This window comes from Lytechinus pictus, chromosome 1 (genome assembly GCF_037042905.1).
Source record: "Lytechinus pictus isolate F3 Inbred chromosome 1, Lp3.0, whole genome shotgun sequence".
In the NCBI taxonomy this organism is placed as follows: Eukaryota; Metazoa; Echinodermata; class Echinoidea; order Temnopleuroida; family Toxopneustidae; genus Lytechinus; species Lytechinus pictus.
Genome location: NC_087245.1, coordinates 8,072,814 through 8,095,055, shown reverse-complemented (window position 1 = coordinate 8,095,055; position 22,242 = coordinate 8,072,814). Strand labels below are relative to the sequence as shown.

General features: G+C 34.7%; 1 protein-coding gene across 2 annotated transcripts; it reads left to right on the top strand.

Moving 5' to 3' along the window:
* The first annotated feature begins 864 nt into the window (after positions 1-864).
* On the top strand, positions 865-20,220 carry LOC129256816 (uncharacterized). Of its 2 annotated transcripts, XM_064095039.1 has the most exons (5): positions 865-930; positions 10,786-11,203; positions 12,326-12,382; positions 16,384-16,515; positions 17,055-20,220. In XM_064095039.1, exons 2-5 carry the CDS (start codon positions 10,793-10,795, stop codon positions 17,172-17,174), a joined length of 720 nt encoding a protein of 239 aa, XP_063951109.1. In that variant the 5' UTR covers positions 865-930; positions 10,786-10,792; the 3' UTR covers positions 17,175-20,220. The 2 variants fall into 2 exon arrangements, with proteins under 2 accessions (XP_063951109.1, XP_054750984.2); XM_054895009.2 differs by lacking the exon at positions 865-930 and having other exon boundaries at positions 10,360-11,203.
* Positions 20,221-22,242: the final 2,022 nt, after the last annotated feature.

The following is a 22,242-nucleotide window of genomic DNA, read 5'->3' as shown; positions in this document are numbered from 1 at the left end:
ATGTACTCAGCAGCGTGCAAATAATGAGAATCTGAAATGATTAAGATTTACAATAAATAAACAACAAATAAATATGTATACTTAAAAATCGAGATAAAATGAATTAGAAACTAGAAAATTATATCATGATTGACTGCAAAAGTGGAGCGACCGCAGAGGAATTTTTCGTTTTTAGAATGCAAAATTAGCCAAAATAAAACATTTTGACTGCATTAAATTATGAATTCACGCGTTATTATTTGAACATTAATCAATTAACATTTTTTCTTTTAAATACATTTCTCTTCACAATGTGTGTATTGATTATCTCTAATGAAATTACTATTGGTAATTACAGGCGGGCAATGCTTGCATACATTGCCTACTTGGATGTGGATGTTATATATCCACGTTCTGCATCTGCACATTTCCAGTCCTCCTGGCAGTGGTCAAGGGTCAAGGGTTTAACCCCTAGCTCAAACTACAAGGTCTGAAGAAGATGAAATGAACATTTGTATGCTGATCGTGATTCATAGGTCCGTGGTCATACCATGGACCCTACATTGGACAAAATAAAAACGTTCAGATCTACAGATGAATAAACGGCAGTTCTTCATGACTTTCCTCTATGGATATTGCCATCCTCCAAGATGGTTGGGCCATCTGGCACAAACTTACATTAATGTGAACAATATATGGATTAATATTTTCATTGAACAATTCATCATGCTTTCTCTCTCGCTCCATCGTCCTTACACATGTATGCGTGTATTTTCTACGGTGAAACCAGGGATATAACTCAAAATTTCGCGCGTAATGTCAGTGTTGGCGGGAACTTTCTCACTGGAAAACAAAATGAGGGAATATGCTTTCGCGCGGGCTTGTGATATATATCATGGCGACGAATTGTCCACCATTAGCATGCATGACCAGCGGAATACGTTGATGTTTGTGAGTATACCTTTTCCCTATAAATTGTATTCTTCCTGAAGGAAATGTAAATTTGAATATTATAAGCACATACAGTAAATATGTGTTTTCGAAACATACGTCAATAAGAAAATAATCTACATGTAATTTTCACACGATTGGCGTCTCATAAATTAAAGCAGCTCGTTTATTAGGCCTGTTGTCAACTAAAAATCCCATGAATTGTCATTGTAAATAAAAGTAAATAAAATTGAATGAATTAATATGCGCGAGCAGTATTATGATATCAGGAGGATTCATCATTTTGATGTTTATGAGCGTTGGTCCCTTTCCACGAAGGCTGGGGGGGGGGGAACTCAACTTAAACTCAGTGGCGTGCATATGGAGAACTTGGCTTTGGGGCGCTTGCTCCTGACTAAAAAAATCACGACCAAGGAAAAAAAAAATTGAAAGGAGAGAAAGGTGAAATACATTTTCTGAATATGTCAAAATTTATCATAATACTTATGTCAGAATTTTTGCTTCCACGCTGACAACTTTTTCATAAATGTTGTCCAAAAAGCCATGATCCTTATACTTTTTATTTCTTACTTCTCATATGAATCCAATCAGTGTATATACATGTTTTATATATTTATTTCTATGTTGTCTCAATGTAATCTGTACTTTTATCCTGAATTCCTTTCAATGTTTTTACTCTATTATATTGTTGTCCTCTTAAAATTGTATGCGTGAACCAGAATTTTGTGTTATTATGATCACAGTTTACAATCATTACATATTCATTTTTATTCACTTGAACATTCATATTATTCATTTTATTATTCCTTGCTCCTTGTGAAAACCTTTTTCAAGAACGTGATATCAGCCTAATTCATTCAATTCATTCATTTTATAAAATATTTAGTGTAAATTCTTGCCAAACTATTTAATTTTATGATCTTTTCTTATAACAACATATATTATGTCACTTTTGTTATTCTGTTTGATTTACCGTACATGTTATGCTTCTTTCATATGTGTTTACTTTTTACTTTGAATTGTATATGGACCCCATGGAAGAACAGTATAGTCATGTAGACTAAACTGAAAATGGGCTATCCATCCGTTTTGCATTTTTTTAAATACGGAAAATGAATACTATACTATACTATCCAGCCCTCACAAAAAATTGGCTCATTATGCCACTTTTTCAATTCAATTCAACTAAAGGGATACATACTCCAGCCGCGGGCTGAAAATAATATAATTTAAAGAGATAAATAAAAATCAGGCAAACAAAACATTGGGTCCAAATCGGACAAGGAATAATAAAGTTTTGGCATTTTAAAGATTTGCCTTATTTCAGTGAAACAGTTCTAGGCATGTCTTTATATAAATATTCAGTGAGCAAGGTGATGATGTCATATCCCCACTTGTTCTTTTGTATTATGGAATTAGGTTTATACATTCTTTTTCTAGCAAGAACTAAAAAAATTGGATTGACAACAGATTAAGTGCATCAGATATTCATTGCTGCAACTTATTTCATTATAAGGGAGACACATCATTCACACGTTTGTATGAAAAATAAAGCAATACTTATTTAATGTAATAACTTTTTTTTTTAAAGGACAGTGGGGACACTAGCGTACCTATGGGGGGCAGTCTGCCCCCCCTGACGAGTCACAACCCATGCAAAGGACGTATCCCTGCCCCCCTGACGAGCATGAAACATCCTTTTTGCCCCCCCCCCCTGACAAGCTTGAATACCTTTATTGCCCTCCCCTGACGGGCTTGAAGACCTTTTTTTTGCTTGTCACAATTTTTTCTGGTACAATATCCGTTATTTGTGATAGAAAACCTTTTTTTTGCTGCACCCCCCTGTGGAAAATCCTAGGTACGCCACTGAGTAGGGATGTGACATCATCAGCCCACCTAATGAATATTCATAACGTGCAGATAACTATTTTCACAAAATATTGATAAACTTTGAAATTCAATTATACTTCGTTATTTGTAATCCGATTTTGATAAAATTTTCAGCATTGTGCTCTGTGAATTATACTCTATTCATTTAGATGTAAATATTGTTCAGACTGGAGTACCCCTTTAAGGTTTATTGAAAAAAAAATGAATTGAGAATTAAAAATGATTCAGATTCACAATTATAGTAAATGATAAAGAAGAGAGATAAAAATGTGCAATTAAAAATATAGATAAAATGAATAAAAACAAATATGTTTGCTTATAATACTATAAACGAGAAGACGGCATAGAAGACAGAAAACCGCATTGGTGCTGCCACCAAAAGAACAAAATAATGAATCTAAACCAAATGTATTGACATGAGGCTATGTTCAATGTGCGAAAAGCCGACTTCACTTGTCGTGCATCAAATTTCTTGTTCAAAGTTTATTCTAACATAAAATTTCATATTTTATTCATTTTTTGCATATTTTGTCAAAATCGTGTAAAAGAGCAATGGAAATAATCATAATTATAGCCATTTTCTGTACTTCACCCAGCCTAATGACCTTCTGTTTGTACTGGACCAGACTTCGCTCTTTCTCCAGACCAGTCGGTGGGAGTGTCATTAAAAAAAACAATGGCTTTGGTGTAATGTATGACACATTGCTTCATTTAATTGCAAATACAAAAATTATATACTTAATTGCAGAATAGTTATTGCTGGTCAAATTGGTCGTTTTCATTATTATCTAGGGATGCCTTATGAAGTGATTATAATCCATCACAGGCCACAATAGGCTTATATAAATACATGGATATAGCACGATGATTTAAAATAAAAATAAAAATAAAAAAATATGGGACAAATTGTGAACAATCTTTAAAATTATATTCAAAGATGATGCAGTCAGTCACCCTATATATTGAATATAATTATTGCAAAGATATATGGGGACTACTGTCCGAACAGAATGTTTCATTAACGGCTTGATTTGATCAAAGTCATCTCATCATACACTCTTGACTGCCTTGCAGTATGGGATAGGACTTTTTTTTTTTTTTTAAAGGGTATGACCCCACTGCTTACATTCACGCCAGTGTATCTACTTTGATTGGTTCATAAAGTCAATGAAAGTTTGTTTGTGTACTAGTACTAGCGTAGAGCTCCATGATAGCTCCATGGTACTAGCATGAAGCTCTCTAATAGCTTCATGGTACTAGTATCTGTTTCATTATATTGGACCATAGAGCTATTAGCTCTATGATGGGACAAATCGAAGTGTTTAGATCTACACGAGAATAAACAGAAGTTTAATTCCTCTATCAATATATATTGCCACCCTCCAAGAGTTGGACCATCGTGCACATATATGGATTGAATCAATCAGGCTTTCTCTCCCTTTCTCCACCCTCTTTCACGTACACGCTTGTATTCTCAACGGATATGTCCATGGCGAAACCAAGGATATACAGTAGCTCAAAATTTCACCCGGAGTGTGACTGCCATAAGTGGTGGCGGGAAGCGCGTTGCCCAATGGAAAAAAACTGAGGAATTTTAATATGCTTTTGCGCCAGCGCCTGTACATGACTCTCATGGCGATGACAATTTAATGTATACCAATTCCAGGTACCAATATAGAATGCATGACCAGCGGAGCAGATGCTTGAGAATACACCTGTTTTCCTATAGACTTAATATTGTATTAATTTAAGGGAAATCCTTCCTGAAAGAAATGTATTTGCATACTATAAGCATACGACTAGAGGTTCTCGAAACAAACGTCAAGTAATCTTCACATTATTTGCGTCTCTGCATTAATCAAAACAGCTCTTTCGTTAGGCCTGTGCGGTGTGCCTATTTAAGTCCTGAACATTGGCATTGTAAATGAAAATAGATAAATGATGGAATAAATAAGTTAATCAATTATTTAATAATGATTTTAAAAATAATTTTTATCATTCATGTTTTTTTCTTGAAAACAAAACTTGCGTAATATTTTCAATGATTGCGGATGCGCGGGCAGTACCACATGATAATAGGTGGAATCGTATGGTGTTTAAGAGCCTTGGGCAGTTGGGCCCCTTTTCCTCGAAGTTTGGTGGGGGAGCTTAACCTAAAACTATTCAGTGGCGCACAGATATCCCCCCTTGTGTCGCTTTACCCCCCCCCATATCCCCAGAAGAAATGAAAATCACGATTAAGAAAGAAAAAGGAGAAAGTGTGAAATTCATTATTTGAATATTATGTCAACATTTTATCACAATATCGTAATTGTTTTAAAATGTTAAAATCTTTTTCATAAATATACCCGAAAAGCTATACAGCTCCCTCATTTATTTTTGCTCATTACGCCACTGATTTAATTCAATTCATGCGAGGTTCATTTAAAAAAAAACCTGCTGCAACCACCATAGTGCCATAATTATTTTGATGTAGCCGGGAATTAATTTGAAAGTTTTAGTTGGTAAGCTTTATATTTCCTTCATGCGAGAGATACACAAGAAATCGAAATGATTTGTGAAACGAGGAGACAGCTCAGAATTGGCAGCAGAAAGAAATAGCCTTATTATGGTGCTGCCACAAAAAGAAAAAAATAATAAATCGATACCAAAAGTCTTGACATGAGGCTATGTTCCATGTGCAGAAAGTCGACTTCTCGGGCATCAATTTTCTTCGTTCAAAGTTTGTTTTAACATGAAATTTCTTACTTTATTTATTTGTTTACATGTTTAGTCGAAATTACGTAAATGATAAAGGGAAAAAATCATAATTAGCTAATTTCTATACTTCACCCAGCCCAATGACCTTCTATTTATATCGGGGCCAGACTTCGTAGTCTACGTACAGTTGTTTGTCCAGACCAGCTTGGTGTGAATTTCAGAAAAAAAAAACAATAAACAATGGTGTTGGTGGAAAAAATGAATTAAAGTATATGATACATTGATTCATTTCATTGTTAATTCATTAACTATGTACTTGCAAAATAGAAAGTGCTGGTCATATTGGTCGATGCCATTATCATATCCAATATAATGTATGAATATACAGACTATCCGATTACCTATCTGGGGAGCGAGCGCCCTTCGTCCGCTCGTAAAAAAGGACATTAAATCGAGATGGTTTCTAGTGATTCAGCAATGGTTTACGACCGTTGTCAAAATTTGAGAGGAATTGAAGTTCTCTGACCTTCGCCATTGGCTCAACGATGTATCAAAAATCTAAAATATATCTTGTTTTCAACGAATTTACAACTACCCCCTTTTACCCAAACGAGATAAAAACGAGTGATTTTGGCCAAGGAGAAAAGGAGTTGAATTGGAGACCATTCGTGACATTTATGAGTTAAACACGAGAGAGAATTCAGAGATTTTGGCCGGGAATCTCATAGTGACTCGCATTATTACCTTGAACAATTCTCGCAAATTCCGATATGGCCGCCAAAATATGCAAATTACCCATGGAAATCACAAAACTGCACACACATTGTCTTTAAGAAGGCTGTAATTGTGTCCCAGGAGCGAAATATATCTGAAAATAATTTTCTTGATATTCAGAATTGCTGCCATAGAACCCTGTAACATACTTTATTGTGTACAATATGAATGGCCAAAAATAAATTTTTTTAAGAGCGAGCACTAAAATGTATGCAATTCTCATCTATGAGTGAAGTATACTGTCTGAAAACATTATTGCTAACGAAATACGTCATTACTTATGTCACGTATTGATAAATGCTGTATTTCGATTTTCCAAATGGCTGCCATACGTCCCTAACTATATTATAAAAAAATTGATTTGGGACAAATAATTTTGACAATATTTGGCTTTGCTTGACTACAAAATGCCTGTAATTGTGGTGCAAGAGTGGAATATAATGTTTGGCAACATGATTTCCAACGAGATATATCATTTCTTTTGCCATATAGGTGATAAATGCTGTACTTTTAAATTCAAAATAGCCGCCATGGGCCCTAACAGTATCATGTGCAATGGGAATAGGTGAAACTATACTTTTTACAAGAGTGGGCACCATAAAATGCATGTTATTATTTCTAACAAATCATACAATTTACTCTGCCACAAATACTGTATTATAAAATTTAAAATCGCTGCCATAAAAAATAGCGATATCATGTACAATGCGAATGAGGAAAATAATTTTCACCATAGTGAGCACTGTTTGAACATAAAAATGCATCTAAATGTAATTTTGATGTGTGAGTTTAAATGCTGAAAGAAAAAACGATTTCTAATGTGTCATGTATGGGTGAAAAATGTCGTATTTTTAAATTGGGTATATTATGACAAAATTATTAAAATTAATTTGGGATGTGATAGTAGTAGGTATGTATATGTATTGGGATAAGAAAGAAAGCCCGATATTCCGAAGACTAATACAGCCTACATGACTGTGGGCAATTCCAAGCAAAAGTGGACATTTTCCTAGTCCTATGTTGGCTCTATTTACAATCTAGATCAGAGTTTTGGATTAATACTCATATTGAATTCTATCGAGTATACAGAAGGAGTTCATACACATTCCCAAAAATCTTTCATGGATAACTGAGCGTCTTCTTATAGGAGAATCCGAACCGTACAAACAATAAAACTATTTTTGATTAATTTTTATTTTTTGATAATCTATAGGTCATCACATTGCATAGAATATAAAGAAAACAAGCTAAAAAAAAGTTGCAGGAAAGGTTTAAAAATGTAAATTTAATGTGCTGCGCAAACTGTAATGCGCTGACAGGATTTTTGTTTCCACAAAAACTAATGTAATTTTCCTACCAAATTTAAAGTTAAATTTTGCATGTATAGCAGTTGATAAATTGTTTTGACTTGTATGAATATGAAATTGCTTTCATTCAATTTTTGGCCATGTCATCTTTTTTTTAAATTTGAATAACCAATTTGTAGGATGCAGGGGCGGATCCAGCCTTTCCAAGGATGGGGGGAGGGGTAGACAAGAAGTACCATCCCCGCGAGCCTCGAAGCGGCGAGCTGATTTTTTTGGGTGCTATTTTGAACCCCTAACGCAAAGGAGACCATAAAAGGCAGTTCATGATAACGACTTTTCAAATCAAGTAACAATTTAATACATGGTTATATCCAGAACTATCAAGTGTTTGGTTATTAACTTTATAAGTTACCCAAAACAAAATCCACCTATGAATTATCAATTTTCTTATAAAATTAATGATATGGTAATAAGACTACATGCTTTTGTGAAGCTTTTCATGGTGGAATAATTGCGTAAACATGAACACGTTAATTCTATATTAGCTGAGATTTTTAATATACTGACCTGCCAAAGTACCCGTTTGTGAATCTTGAATAGAATACATGTCTCACCAATCAAATAAAACGAGCGTGAAGCGCGAGATGAAATTTTTTAATTTCTCGAACAAAAAACTGGACATTTTAAGCCAATTTTGTAACCATGAATAGGATGGATATATATAGGCCTAACTTATTGATGCGAGTGCGCAGCGCGAGCTGAAATTTTGATTTTCCGACCTGAAACCTATAGACATTCTAAGCACTGTGTGCTATCATGAACAATATGCATATCTCACAAAAAAAGTCATGCGAGCTCGAAGGTGAACTTAAATAATTATATACAGACACAGACCTGAAAAGATTTCGATTAATAACTATTTGCAGTGACTCATGACGGAATATACATATCATCAATCAATAATGCGAGCGCGAAAGAGCGACCTGAAAATTTTTGAGATTCCGATTGAAAACTGGAAATGTACCCATATTTTGCAATCATAAATAGGATGGGTGTCTAATCTGCGAGCGCGAAGCGCGAGCTGACTTTTTTCCATACTTAGATTTAATCCTAAAAAAGGAAATTCAAAGCAATGTACAGATGTATTTAAATAATTGACGCGAGCGCGAATAACGAGCTAAAAAAAATTGATTTTACGACCTGAAAATTTGACACTCTAAGCACCTTTGGTCATGTTGGTAATCGTGCATGTTATTATTTTTGTTTTACTTATTAGTAGCACAAGGGGAGGGTTAAATGTAAATCCCCTACCCCCCTCCTTGATTCGCCACTGGGATGTCATGGCGTTCACAATATACAGCCTCCATCCTTTCCCAACGAATTTCTTTGAGGCTTTGGTTGTCATGGTTGTCAAGTTATATCCGCAGTATTCATGGTATTAGTCGGGCAGAAAGGCCCAACCCTATAAATATGCAGAGGCTTCGATCGGGGGGGGGGGGCGAATTGCCCCCATATAATTTTGACAAGTTGAAAAGTGTATTATACGCATTGCAAAAATATGTTTCGAAAAGCAATGAAAAGCAGTATAAAACCATTAAACTTTTAAACATACAAAAATCACAAATTTTTCTTCTTTATTATAATTTGGCATGCGAAGTGCGGGGAAAATTTTTTGTATTTTTTTTTCGCTTTTGTCCCCTAGATATTATATAACAATGTCACATTATTAAGCCATAGTTTATTTTTTATGCGCTTTACAATGAAGTATGTTAAAGTACTCTCTTATACACTCTTAAATGATGGGCATCATACTGTCCACACAACAACTGGTTAAAAATGTATCCAACTCTGGGTAGCTTTCAACCAACACTGTGTAGTCTACAACCCAAAGCACACATTATTGGTTTGAAACTATCCAAAATAAGATAATTTTTTAACCAATCGTTGTGTGGACAATATGTTGCCCAACATTTTTAAGATTGTAAAATGTTGGGCAACAAACTTTCCACACAACAATTGGTTAAAAAATTATCCAACTCTTGGTAGTTTTCAACCAATACTGTATAGTTTTCACCCAAAGCGCACATTATTGGTTTAAAACTACCCAGAATTGGATAAAGTTTTAACCAATTGTTGTACGGACAGTATGCTGCCCAACATTTTTAAGAGTGTAAACTCATTTAATCTAATCTATTTCAGGAGCTAAATTGATATCTAGAGCTGAAAACATTTATGCATCTAAATAACAAATAATAGTAGGAATTGAAAAGGTGGGTCTTTAGAGTACTCTTAAACTGAGAAAGGGGAGATATTATTAAGGCCAGATAATTAAATGCGCGGAAACATGGACCGACAACCCTGCATATACATAGAGCAGGTGTAATATAAATTATTATATTTGGAGTGGTAAGTGAATGCTTTGTTGAAAATAATTATAGTTCAGTACTTTCTCTTCTCTATACACATCCATAATTACGTTTATTATATCGACACGCTAATTCCCCACTTCAGTGCCGTGAACATAGTTTTGATTTTTCTCAGGTAATCGTATTAATTTATTGTACCCTCATGTCGTTTTAATGATGATTGAAAACACACACCCTCTCACAAATCATGACTTATAGATCAGATCCGTATGTATATCACTGCAGACAGCAGTGTATTGCAACCATATGGCAATAGGCCAGTTATGTAACAATTAGTGAGATTCAAATCAATCGGAATAATCGATTTCGGTGTTACGTTCCAACTCTAATTTATTCATTTTCATTTAAATCCCTTGCAAAGCAGTTTCCATTCGTATAGAGTATTTTGATTTCCGCCAAATTCACATGGTATTCACGCGCGAATTTACTGTCATTTTTCTATTCTTGACTCGGAGCAATGTCAATGAATATAAAAAAAACAAGGATCAGTTACTGTATTGCTGAAATATTTTTCCTGAGAGTTACATGTGTATAAACAACTATAATATTTATTGATGCCCGTGCAACATTTTCGCAATTGTGACTTTGTAAAATTCTGCTAAAGGTGAACCGACGTGGACGGATTAAGGACTGGGACATACCCCATCGACACAAGCTCAATATATAAGAAAATTGTGTTACATTATAACCCCTTTATTGTGAAAACTTGAAGATAATACCTGTCTAAAACTATTCACAATGTATCATTACGCCCACAGCCACGCCATGGCGAAGGGTCATACAGGACAAAGCAACGGAGCATGGGACACCAACGATGTCCTATTCGATCCTCTCACCATGTCACCTTCGCTATCATCGAAGAGCCACGAGTTCGAAACGACCAATCCAGACTTCGTCATACATACCAGCTCTATGAACAAGAGGTCCTGGGATCTAGGACGAGTAGCTAGAGGAGGGAAAGGATGCAGAGGGTTGTTTACCAACATGAGACAGAGACAGGAGGAGGAGGATGAGAGTCATTACTTGCCAGAATACAACTCTGGTATCACAAGGATACTCTCATTGATGCAGATTATCATGGGTGTGGTCATCATACTCATCGGTATATTTGCTTACGTTGCCAAGGCAACAATTGGGCCTATGATACCAGCCATGGACATCGGGTGTGGAGTTGTGGTAAGTGACCCCTCTCAGATAGCCTCTTCAATTAATGCTTTAAAGAATTGCTTCACAATACCATCAATATGCCACCGAGTGTTATTTAGTACACTCGAAAGAAAGTAGATAAAACAAAACAAATTCAACGAATGTAAAACAACCACAAGTAAACGATCGAAATTTTTTTTTCTGTTCGTACCTTGCAATTTACGTGTCCCTGGAAGTATTTGAGAGTGGTGGTTAACTTGCCATTTTGCACAGGTTTTTGCTGTAAATAAATTTGCAGTATGTGTTGGATGGGTACTTTTAAACACTCGAAATCAAAGAATGTAGTGATATCTTAAAAGATTACAAAACGACTGAAACATTATTCTTGTTCTAAATGAAATTCCCCTAGTTTCTCTAATGTAAAAGAATTGGACAGAATTTACGACAATTAAATAATGTATCAAGCCTTTTATTGAAATGAGTATCAACATGAATCCAGACGTTTAATCTACAAAGACCATATATAAAGGTCAGGTCCACACCACAATAAAGTTGATTTGAATAAAACGAGAAATTCGAAATAGCTAAATGCTGAAAGTTTCATTGAAATAATGTATAATTAAGAAAGTTCACCAAACAATTGTATGCAAATCCAGGTCGGTATGCAAATGAGGAAACCAATATCTTCCACTCACTAAATGACTAAAGGAATATTATGATTTTCTCCTCATTAATGTGAAACAAAGTTTTGAATTCTTTCTGAACATGAGCAATTGCCATTGTTGTAAACCGATTGTATGTTGATGAAGAGTCTCGTCATTAGTATTTCTGTCAAAAGAAAATTAAAGGGATTCGCGTAAAATATGCGAAAATTTAAAAAATCACAACTGTCTTACGTTATGCTACATTCGTCTAGGTAAATCAAAATTTATGAGAATGTGAATTAGTGAGGACCGGTAATGAGTTTATCAAACATTTCTAAATAAAAAAAAAATGACAAGAAGATTAGGTCTATATAATGATTGAAATTGAGGTATATATAAAGAATAGTTGGAGTTTATCTATTGCTGAATTGCATGAAACGAGATTGTTCGATATTGCTTGCCTTAATTTGTTGAAACCACTTCCATTGTGTAATATTTGTTACTACAGCTGTACATAACTGGGGGAGTCCTCGGAATCTTTACCAAATGTCGTGCAAAACGAATGGTAAGTATATACATAATAATATAAAGACCTCCCTCGCCCCGAGCTCGACTATTACAGTTTATGTAATGTGCCTTTCTTTGTGACTTTTTCCTGGTTATCCAAATATTTTGTCTGTACATAGCCTACATCATTTATCTTCAACTATATCAGTCCTAATTAATGTTATCATATGTTTATTATAATGTTTAATGTTTTGGAACAGTATATAAATTTCCAATTCTGATATGCTTAAAAAGATGAAATTAACAGACAGCTCTTTCGTACTCATGGTACTTACCTTATTCAACCTTCGTCTTCTACATGCTTCTCAAAATCCAACCCAAATAAAAACTTGTTTTTATAAGGAAAATAAAAATCAGACAAGTTGATAGGTGAAAGTTTGGACAATATTGGACAAACAACAAAAAAGTTATGAATTTTTAAAAGTTGTAAATATTGGTAATCACTATACCCATGGAGACTTCAAATTGGCCACATATGGGATGTCATAGTGATGTCAGGCAAGGACTACTCTTCCATGTACTCCAATACATATTATGGCTAAAATGTCATTTTTCCAAAAAGTTTTATTTCAAATTATATTTTTCTCCCGGGGGGGCCAGTTCCATTCACGAGTGGATACCATGCGCGACCATGGGGTCTCGAAAAGCACCCTAAACACGTAATTTCCATATTCTGAAAATGCACCCCTTAACAAGTTTTGGCGTGTGAAACCCTACCCTTAACAAGTATTGGAAACAAAACGATACTCTTGGCAAATATTCCCTGAAATGAACCCCTAAACAAGTACAGGAATGTTTTATTGTTACGGGTCCTTCGGTCGTCGGCTTTACCTAATTTGGTTTAGTACGACCCCATCTTCTACACCTCGCGCAAATTGGACTCTAAACACGAAGTGTTGGGGCAAAAAGGACATCCTTTATAAAACATTTTAATTTTAATTTATCATCCCCGCAAATTCGACCCTAAACACGTAATTGTCCTAGCGAAATAGATACCCTTTTTTCATTATTTTTGTGTTTTTGACACCCTTATCACGTTACGTACGTAACGTGCCCTATCGTGAAAAAGACATCCTTTTTACGTGTTTTTTTGGTCGCGCATGGTATCCACTCGTCAATGTAAGTGGCCCCCCCCGGGATTTTTCTTTCATGAGGACATAAAACAATATACTACCTGGGTTATATCTAGATTACTGCCCCAGGGGAATGGGTACTTAGGAGAAAACCACAAATCCCTGATAATAAAGTACATGGCCTATGGAAAAGTTGTCCTTGCCCCTTGTCATAATTTACTTACCCAGTTGCCAATTTGAAATCTATATAGTATTAGTGATCTTAATTTTAAAGCAGCTATAACTTTCTTATTGTTTGTCCGATTTCTTTCAAACTTTCACCATTCTGTCTAATTTATTTTTCTCCTTCCCAACACAACATTTAATGGCCAAGGCTGGATCCCCCTTTAACTTCCTGCATACGACAGGTGTATATCATACCAGTATCTATGACAAGAAACCCAAAATACTTTTTTTCTGACTTGAAGTACGGATTCAGAGGTCAAAAATGCCTATTGATTAAATTTCTCCGTACATTATGGAAAACAAAGGCAATTACTGGTCTACTATTTATATCCTATACTACTTTTACTTTTTATTGTACTGCTGCTTCTACTACTACTACTACTACTACTACTACTACTACTACTACTACTACTACTACTACTACTACTACTACTACTACTACTACTACTTCTACTACTACTACTACTACTGCAACTTCTACTATTGCCATGATCTGCTGCTGCTACTAGTACTACTACTACTAGTACTAGTACTACTACTAATACTACTACTACTACTACTACTACTACTACTACTACTACTACTACTACTACTACTACTACTACTACTTCTACTATTACTATCTGCTGCTGCTACTAGTACTACTACTAGTACTATACTACCAGGGGCGTCGATCCATTTTTCAGATTGGGGGGGGCGAAATCATTAACGTTCCAAAGGCGCTCGATCGTACAAAACACCCACCCACACACACACACACACACACACACACATACATATATATATATATATATATATATATATATTATATATACACACACACACACACACACACACACACACATATATATATATATATAATATATTTAATCATGAAAAGTATGGGTTTTTGCTACAGAAATGATGCGAGCGCGAAGCGCGAGCTGAAAATTTTTATATTCCAATCTGAAAATCGGACATTTTGAGCACGATTTTAAATAAAGAACGAGTTGTGTATCTCAATCTCGCTTGCTGAACATTACAATCTTGTTTTTTTTTTAATGCATATCCGGAATTATTGGGGGGACAAAATGATATGTTTGCCCCCCCAATATTTTCATTCACTACTACTACTACTACTACTACTACTACTACTTCTACTACTACTACTACTACTACTACTACTACTACTACTACTTCTACTACTACTACTACTACTATACTACTACTACTACTAATACTGCTACTACTACACTCTAAAAACAAATCAGTCAAACATGACTGGTTAATAGGGTCAGCTGGGTGCAACTGTTATTCTAGTCATATTTGACTATTTTTTAGTCATATTTTACTAGAATAGAGTTATTTCTGACTAGAATATATGTCAGAAATGTGACTATCAGTGATTGCCATATCAGTTGCTCCCAGCTGACTACTGGTCTAGTCAATTTGACTGATCTGTTTTAAGTGTGTACTACTACTTCTACTACTACTACTACTACTACTTCTACTACTACTACTACTACTACTTCTACTATTACCTTCTGCTGCTGCTACTAGTACTACTACTACTTCTTCTTCTACTACTACTACTACTACTACTACTACAACTACTATTACTACTACTACTACTATTTTGCTCTATCAGCTAAATGTAAAGAAGTGCTGGCACACAAAGCCTACCCCTCAAGGGTTTGCCAAAGTCACCCCACCCTTTTGCCTAGCTTCCCTCTTTATAAAAAAAAAGAATCGCAGTTTTTGACCCCCCCCCCCTCCCTGCAAAAAGGCATTTCTACTATGTGGTAAAGTCACTTTTATTTTTTGAAACCACTTAAAGATGAAATAGGCCTAATAGGTTTCGTTTATCAGCTACATGTAACAAAAACTGCTGGCACATCGACGCTACAAATTCAGGGGCTGCTGTAGTCACCCCACGTTTTTGTCGATTTTGCCTAATTATTAGAAAATAAGTCAATTTTGAGCCACCATTGAGGCAAAAGGCGTTTCTGCTACAGAGTAAAGTCACTTTTTTAACCACTTGGAGATGAAAGAGAAGGCCTTTTTTCTATCAGCTACATATAAAAGAATGTTAGCACATCGACGCCTTCCCTCTTCAGGGGCTCAAAATTTTCAGATTTTCCCCATAAATTGACAAAATACGGAAAAGGGGTGAGCGACTTTGGTAGTATGATAATAGTATAATAGTATGTGACAGGTCCAATGGCTACATTTCATTTTTCTCTTGAACTCTGAGATCGAGCAGGCACAAAATGTCATATTTTGGTGTACAACGTCACGTGACTAGCATATGACAGTTTCCGTACCTAGACCCTTTCATTTTAAACAATTAATACAGTCCAAACAGAATCGAATTTATAATAGTAACAATGTTCTTGTTCGTTTGAGAAAGCCAATATTTACAGTAGTATCGAGTCCGGAATGGATTTGATTTGCAATCGAGTCTGAGTACATAGTATTCACTAGCGTCGTCTGCTACGTAAACTAAATGAGCGAATATGACCAAAACTATGCATTGTGTTTGTGCAAATTATAACACTTTGCCCTATTCGGATTTTTGGGGACTTTTAGTATGGTCTTCTATGGACCTCAAAGAAATGTTCTGCATTGGAATACATTCTGTTGCAATTTGTTCCAAGTGAAAAGTTAAAATGACTGGACTAATTGAAGACTGGTGTTGATGGTTTGTTTCATGATTATATAGGTAGCAGCATTCATCTTGCTTAGTAGTTGTTCTTTTGTTTCATCCACTGTGCTTGGAGCAATTCATGCCCTGGCAGGATTTCGACCTCATTCCATCTGCGCCTACCTTCACTGTGGCAGCTCCCCTGATGAGGTAATATCTCGCACACAAGAAGAGTTAAAACATTTGAAGTATGCCTATATCTGTTTTCGTAAACCTTGTTGGTAGTTCACAATTCAATTCAAATAAATAATAAACAAGAACATATATGTATAGGAACATGTAGAATCAGAATTGTTGTTGAAAGTGGATTTGTGAAAATTAGCCTACACTGACAATAGTTCGTGATGCTGTTGTCAATATACATGATATAGAATATTAGCAATGGTCATGAATGTGTTATTACTAAATTATAATGGTAGTGTTAAAAGTGATATGACAAAATTGTAATGCCACTATTCCCCTTCCACTGTGGTTTATATAGCAGTGTATAGGGGCAAAATCTAATAATATTTCACAAACATGAGAATTTCAAGTCCTTAATGTTGATTTTTTTTTCAATATCTATGTCATGACCTGTATTTGTATCAATGTATTATCTTTCTGTATGCTGTTTATGTCAGGGCTTTTGACATAAAAATTTCATCTAAATATCTTGATTATTTCACTGCCCTTTCCCTATTCCCATACAGTCATCAAGACAGGTGATGGACAGTGTAATAGCTATTCTTAGTTTCATCGAAGCCGTGTTCGCCTTGGTCTCCGTCATCGTCGGTGTTCATGGCTTCTGTAAATGGCGTCATGGAAAATGAGATACGAGGCTCTCACTTTCTCGAACTTCAGTCAGAGGATTTGAGATCACTGTGGCACTGTATAACTTCTTTAATCATACCTTTCTTTGAAATCGAATGCTCTTCAAAGTATGATAATCGATGACAATGTAGGCTTATCGGTTGAATATAGGCCTTCACCTCCTTTAGGTATAAGGATTTACATTTCATGAATGATTTAGCATTGAATTAGAGTGGATCAAGTGCATCAACTTGCCTTGTGCGTGCCAACAAATGTAATGTTTCTCTTTCTAACTTCATACTCGATGAAATTTTATGTGATGTATCTCATCAAGTAGATTAGGCCTATATTACGAAATTGTAGCAAAGTACCATGGGTGATGACAGAGTTACTATATATCATTTCATTTCATTTAGTCTTTATTCCATCTTTGTTTAAATCATATAAAAAGTACATTGAAATATATAACTATACAAAGGTATCATAAACCATTATAAATTGAACATCTGAATACAATTATCACCACGAAGAATGAATAATACTTGTGAATGTTATGCAATTGGACTCGTGTCCACCGCCCAATTATGTTTAACTGTGTTTTCAAGCATTTAAGAATGTTCACTTTACTTGTTCTTTTTGGAAAAGGAAGTCAGGTTTAAAAACAATAATTGTAGCAACATGGAATAGTCATCTACAAATGACGAATTAATTCTATAATTGTCTCCATGATATTAGCTTAGTCGTATATAATTATGACTATTTCAGAAAGCATTACTTTGTTTTTATAGTCCTCGTATTCATCTTATTTACATGTTACCCTCATTACCCTTGTTTTATTGTGTTCAAGTGTCATCTCTTTGTATGATATTTTGTTCTATATTTGAATTCCTGATAATGAAGTCATTCAGGTGGGTTTTACTTTTTGTTTGTAAATATTAATTGAAGAGAATTAGCTGAATGAGGTGATGATATGATCACAATCACCATGATCACATGTTCTTATCCTCGTATTTGTGAACTTTAGCCTGCGATGCTGCAAGAATTGAAAACAAGGTTTCTTACCGTGCTTCCCAGTAAAATATACTCAGAGGAAGCAAGGTAAGACTTGACAAGAGTCCCTGATGCTGCCGACCCATTTTCACTAATAGGTATCAAAACACAATCAAGGATCGACAACCGAAGACAAAATAAAATTCAAAATGCCGTAGATGGCGTAGTAGCTGGCGTGTGGCTGACCAGACTGAGGAAGGTGCCGTTGCCGAGTGGACTAAGTCGCCGACTAGACATTTGGCAGTCCGGGGTTTGATCCCCGGCCACGGCTCCTTAGCCCGTGAGCAAGGCATTCAATCGACAATGCTATATTATCCCGCATTAAAATAAATGGAAATGCTTTTAAATGCTTTATGCATTGTTGGAAACTAGGTGTGGACTTGTTAAAAAAAGGTATATCGTCTTACATACGGCACTGCATATGATGGCACAGACAAATGAAATATAGATACAAAACATGATGTTAATTGTAATTGTTATTCTGATATTGTATGACTGATATTCCATAAAATATATTAGTAAAGTTAAAAAACATAAATTAAAATGGATATTGTACTTACAAATACGAATAATAATGTTCATTCACCGGTCGACCTGCACTGATACAGGAAACTGAATAATAAGGTATCCTGTGCGGCATCAGCAACTACGCCATCTACGACGTTGCTTCGATGAAGCCTACAACTCTTATAGAATCTGAGTAAAACGGTTGATATAATTATGTGTGATTGTGACGAAAAGGACGTTTCTCATGACTTTATTTTCCCGAGATGCCATAGTTTGCATTCATGGAACTTAATCGCAAAGGTGTCAAAATACATGTAGGCCTAAGTCGATAGCTTTAGAACCATTCACTTTGAGGTTCGTACTCACAGTGAATGACTTCTTTCGTGCATATGTGTATCCTTTAATTGACACATGGATTAATCTCTCTAAGCAATTTATATTGTGATAAAAAATTCTTCCATCAGGATGAATACAGTAGCAAAGCTCATTGTCTAGTGTATACAAAAATTGACATCACACATCTAACTCTTTAGACCTATGTCGAGATTCTTTTTTTTTTCTTTTTACAATTTAGGTTGTTTTTAGTATTCTCATGTATTGTTATTTATTTATTTTCTGACTGACGATTTATGGGTGGCAGAGGCTTTAAGCAAATTTTGATTCAAAATGATATTTTCTCATGAAAATAAATGTTTTGTGGTGGAACCATTCAAGAAATTAATATTCGTAAGAACGAAAATAATTATCAGTCAAAGTCAGTTTTGTTTACATTATTAATGGCTGCCCACAAAGAAATAGAAGAAATCTATATAGAGTTTTAAATGCAATATGCATTCGATACTAGGGAAACTATACGCCACTTCTTCATCAATTCAATACACTTCAATTCTTTATTCATTCAAATTCAAATAGGTTAAAAAACATATGTACAATGCAAACAAATTAGAAATGCATAAAATAATACAGAGTAAAACATATTATAAATAAACAAAATATTGCCTTGATTAAATATTATAATTGAGTGAAAGAGGACTTGAGAAGAAAAGCACAGAGGCCTTGTGAGAATAATCGATATATCTCCAATCAGTATTACAATGAAAATTAACATAAAAAAACACAAACATGTATTTGTTTGTGCGTGTGTACGTTGTGTGTGCGTGATTGTAAGTGATTGTATGTGATCAGTGATTGATAACATTAAATTGGAAAAAGATAAGTTAAATTAATTATATAATTTTTCTCGGCAAGGCATTAAAGTTCGCTCTAGAGCAGATTGGTTTGAGGAGGGGGAAAATAATATTAAGTATTTCGAACAACTGTTAAAAATAAATAAGAGGAAAAGTGTTATTAAAGAATTAGTCAATGAAAATGGAGAAATTATTAGGGACAAAAATAATATTTTAAAAGAAATAAAGATTTTCTTTGAAAAATGAAAGCTGTTATAATAAAAGTTTATTTTCTAACGATGTCTTAAAGTTAAGTGAACAGAACAGAGAATTATGTGAAGGTAAAATAACAAAAGAAGAATGTTTTAAGGTGTTAAAAGAAATGAAATGGAATAAGTCACCTGGAAATGATGGTTTCACCGTAGAATTTTATGATACACAGAGGGGAATTAACAGTTTCTCAAAAACAAGGAACTATCACATTGATAGAGAAGGAAGGAAAATATGCGTTATATATTAAAAATTACAGACCCATTGTCACCCATTACGTTATTAAATGTAGATTACAAAATATTATCTAAGGTTTTGGCAACAAGGATCAAACAGGTTTTAAACGAAATAATTCATTATGATCAGGCGGGATACAGAAATATTGGGGAAGCAGTTCGACTAATAGAGGAAATATTATTTTACTCTAGACATTACTTGGAGCAAGGACAAGGATTTTTGATTGCGGTAGATTTTGAAAAAGCTTTTGACTCTGTTTCTCATCAATACTTATTGAAAGCATTCAATTTTTTTGGTTTTGGAGAGTCATTCTGTTCTTGGGTGAAAATACTGTACAAGGATATAAGTAGTTGTGTTATGAATGGAGGGTATTCCACCGGTTACTTTAATGTAGAAAGGGGGGTCAGACAAGGTGACCCACTGTCACCCTATTTGTTTTTTATTGCAATAGAATTACTGACACATGAAATAAGAAAAGACAAAATCATTAAAGGGATAAGTTTTTGGGAGTATGAAATAAGACAGGTATTGTATGCCGATGATATGACAATCTATTTGAAAGACATGGATTCAATAAAAAGGGTTGCATTATATTTTTGAAGAATTTGAAAAAGTCAGTGGCTTAAAGGTAAATAAGGACAAGACACTTTATGTACATGGGTAAGGAAAATGGGGAAAAATGACCCTGTATATGTATTTGGCAAATATGTTAGGGAGGTCAACATTTTAGGAGTTATCTTTTCAGTTGATTTTAGATTAAAAGATGATCTGAACTATAAAGAAAAATTAATATTTAGGTTGGTGGAAACAACGAGATTTCACTATTATGGGAAGAATACATTTATTGAAAACATATGCATTGACAAAATTAAATTATGTTTCATCCATCCTTGTTGTCCCCTCATGGGTGTATATAGAAATCGAGAAATTATTATTTGATTTTATATGGGGAGGGAAAGATCGTATTAAAAGAACAAGTGGAACGCCTCTGGCAGTCTCGCCTGCATTACGCGATTTAATATAGCAGCAGTGCTAACTTTGAAAACTACTATAAAATAATCATTCACAAAAACATCATTCATATAATGACATAATACCACGTTCATTGACCATAAATGACATTTGAACGGAGACTTAAGACTGTCAACTACACCCATGTCCACATTTCATTCACTCTATCCATAAACTTTCAAAGTTATGATGGCACTTCAACAATTACCCCAACATGGCCTAAGTTTATTGACCTTAACTGACCTTTGACTTGGTTTTGTGACCTGAAACTCACAGGGGATGTTCAGTGATGCTTGATTACTCTTATATCCCAAGTTTTATGAACTAGATCCATAAACTTTCAGAGTTAGGATGGTAATTCAACAAATACCCCCAACATGGCCAAAGTTCATTGACCTTTAATGACCTTTGACCATGGTCATGTGACCTGAAACTCGTACAGGATGTTCAGTGATACTTGATTACTCTTATGTCCAAGTTTTATGAACTAGATCCATAAACTTTCAGAGTTAGGATGGTAATTTAACAAATACCCCCAACACGGCCAAAGTTCATTGACCTTAAATGACCATTGACCATGGTCATGTGACCTGAAACTCGCACAGGATATTCAGTGGTACTTGATTAATCTAATGTCCAAGTTTCATGAACTAGATCCATAAATTTTCAAAGTTATGATGGTAATTCAACAAATACCCCCAACTTGGCCAAAGTTCATTTGACCCTAAATGACCTTTGACCTTGGTCATGTGACCTGAAACTAGAGCAGGATGTTCACTAATACTTGATTAACCTTATGTCCAAGTTTCATGGACTAGATCCATATATTTTCAAAGTTATGATAGTA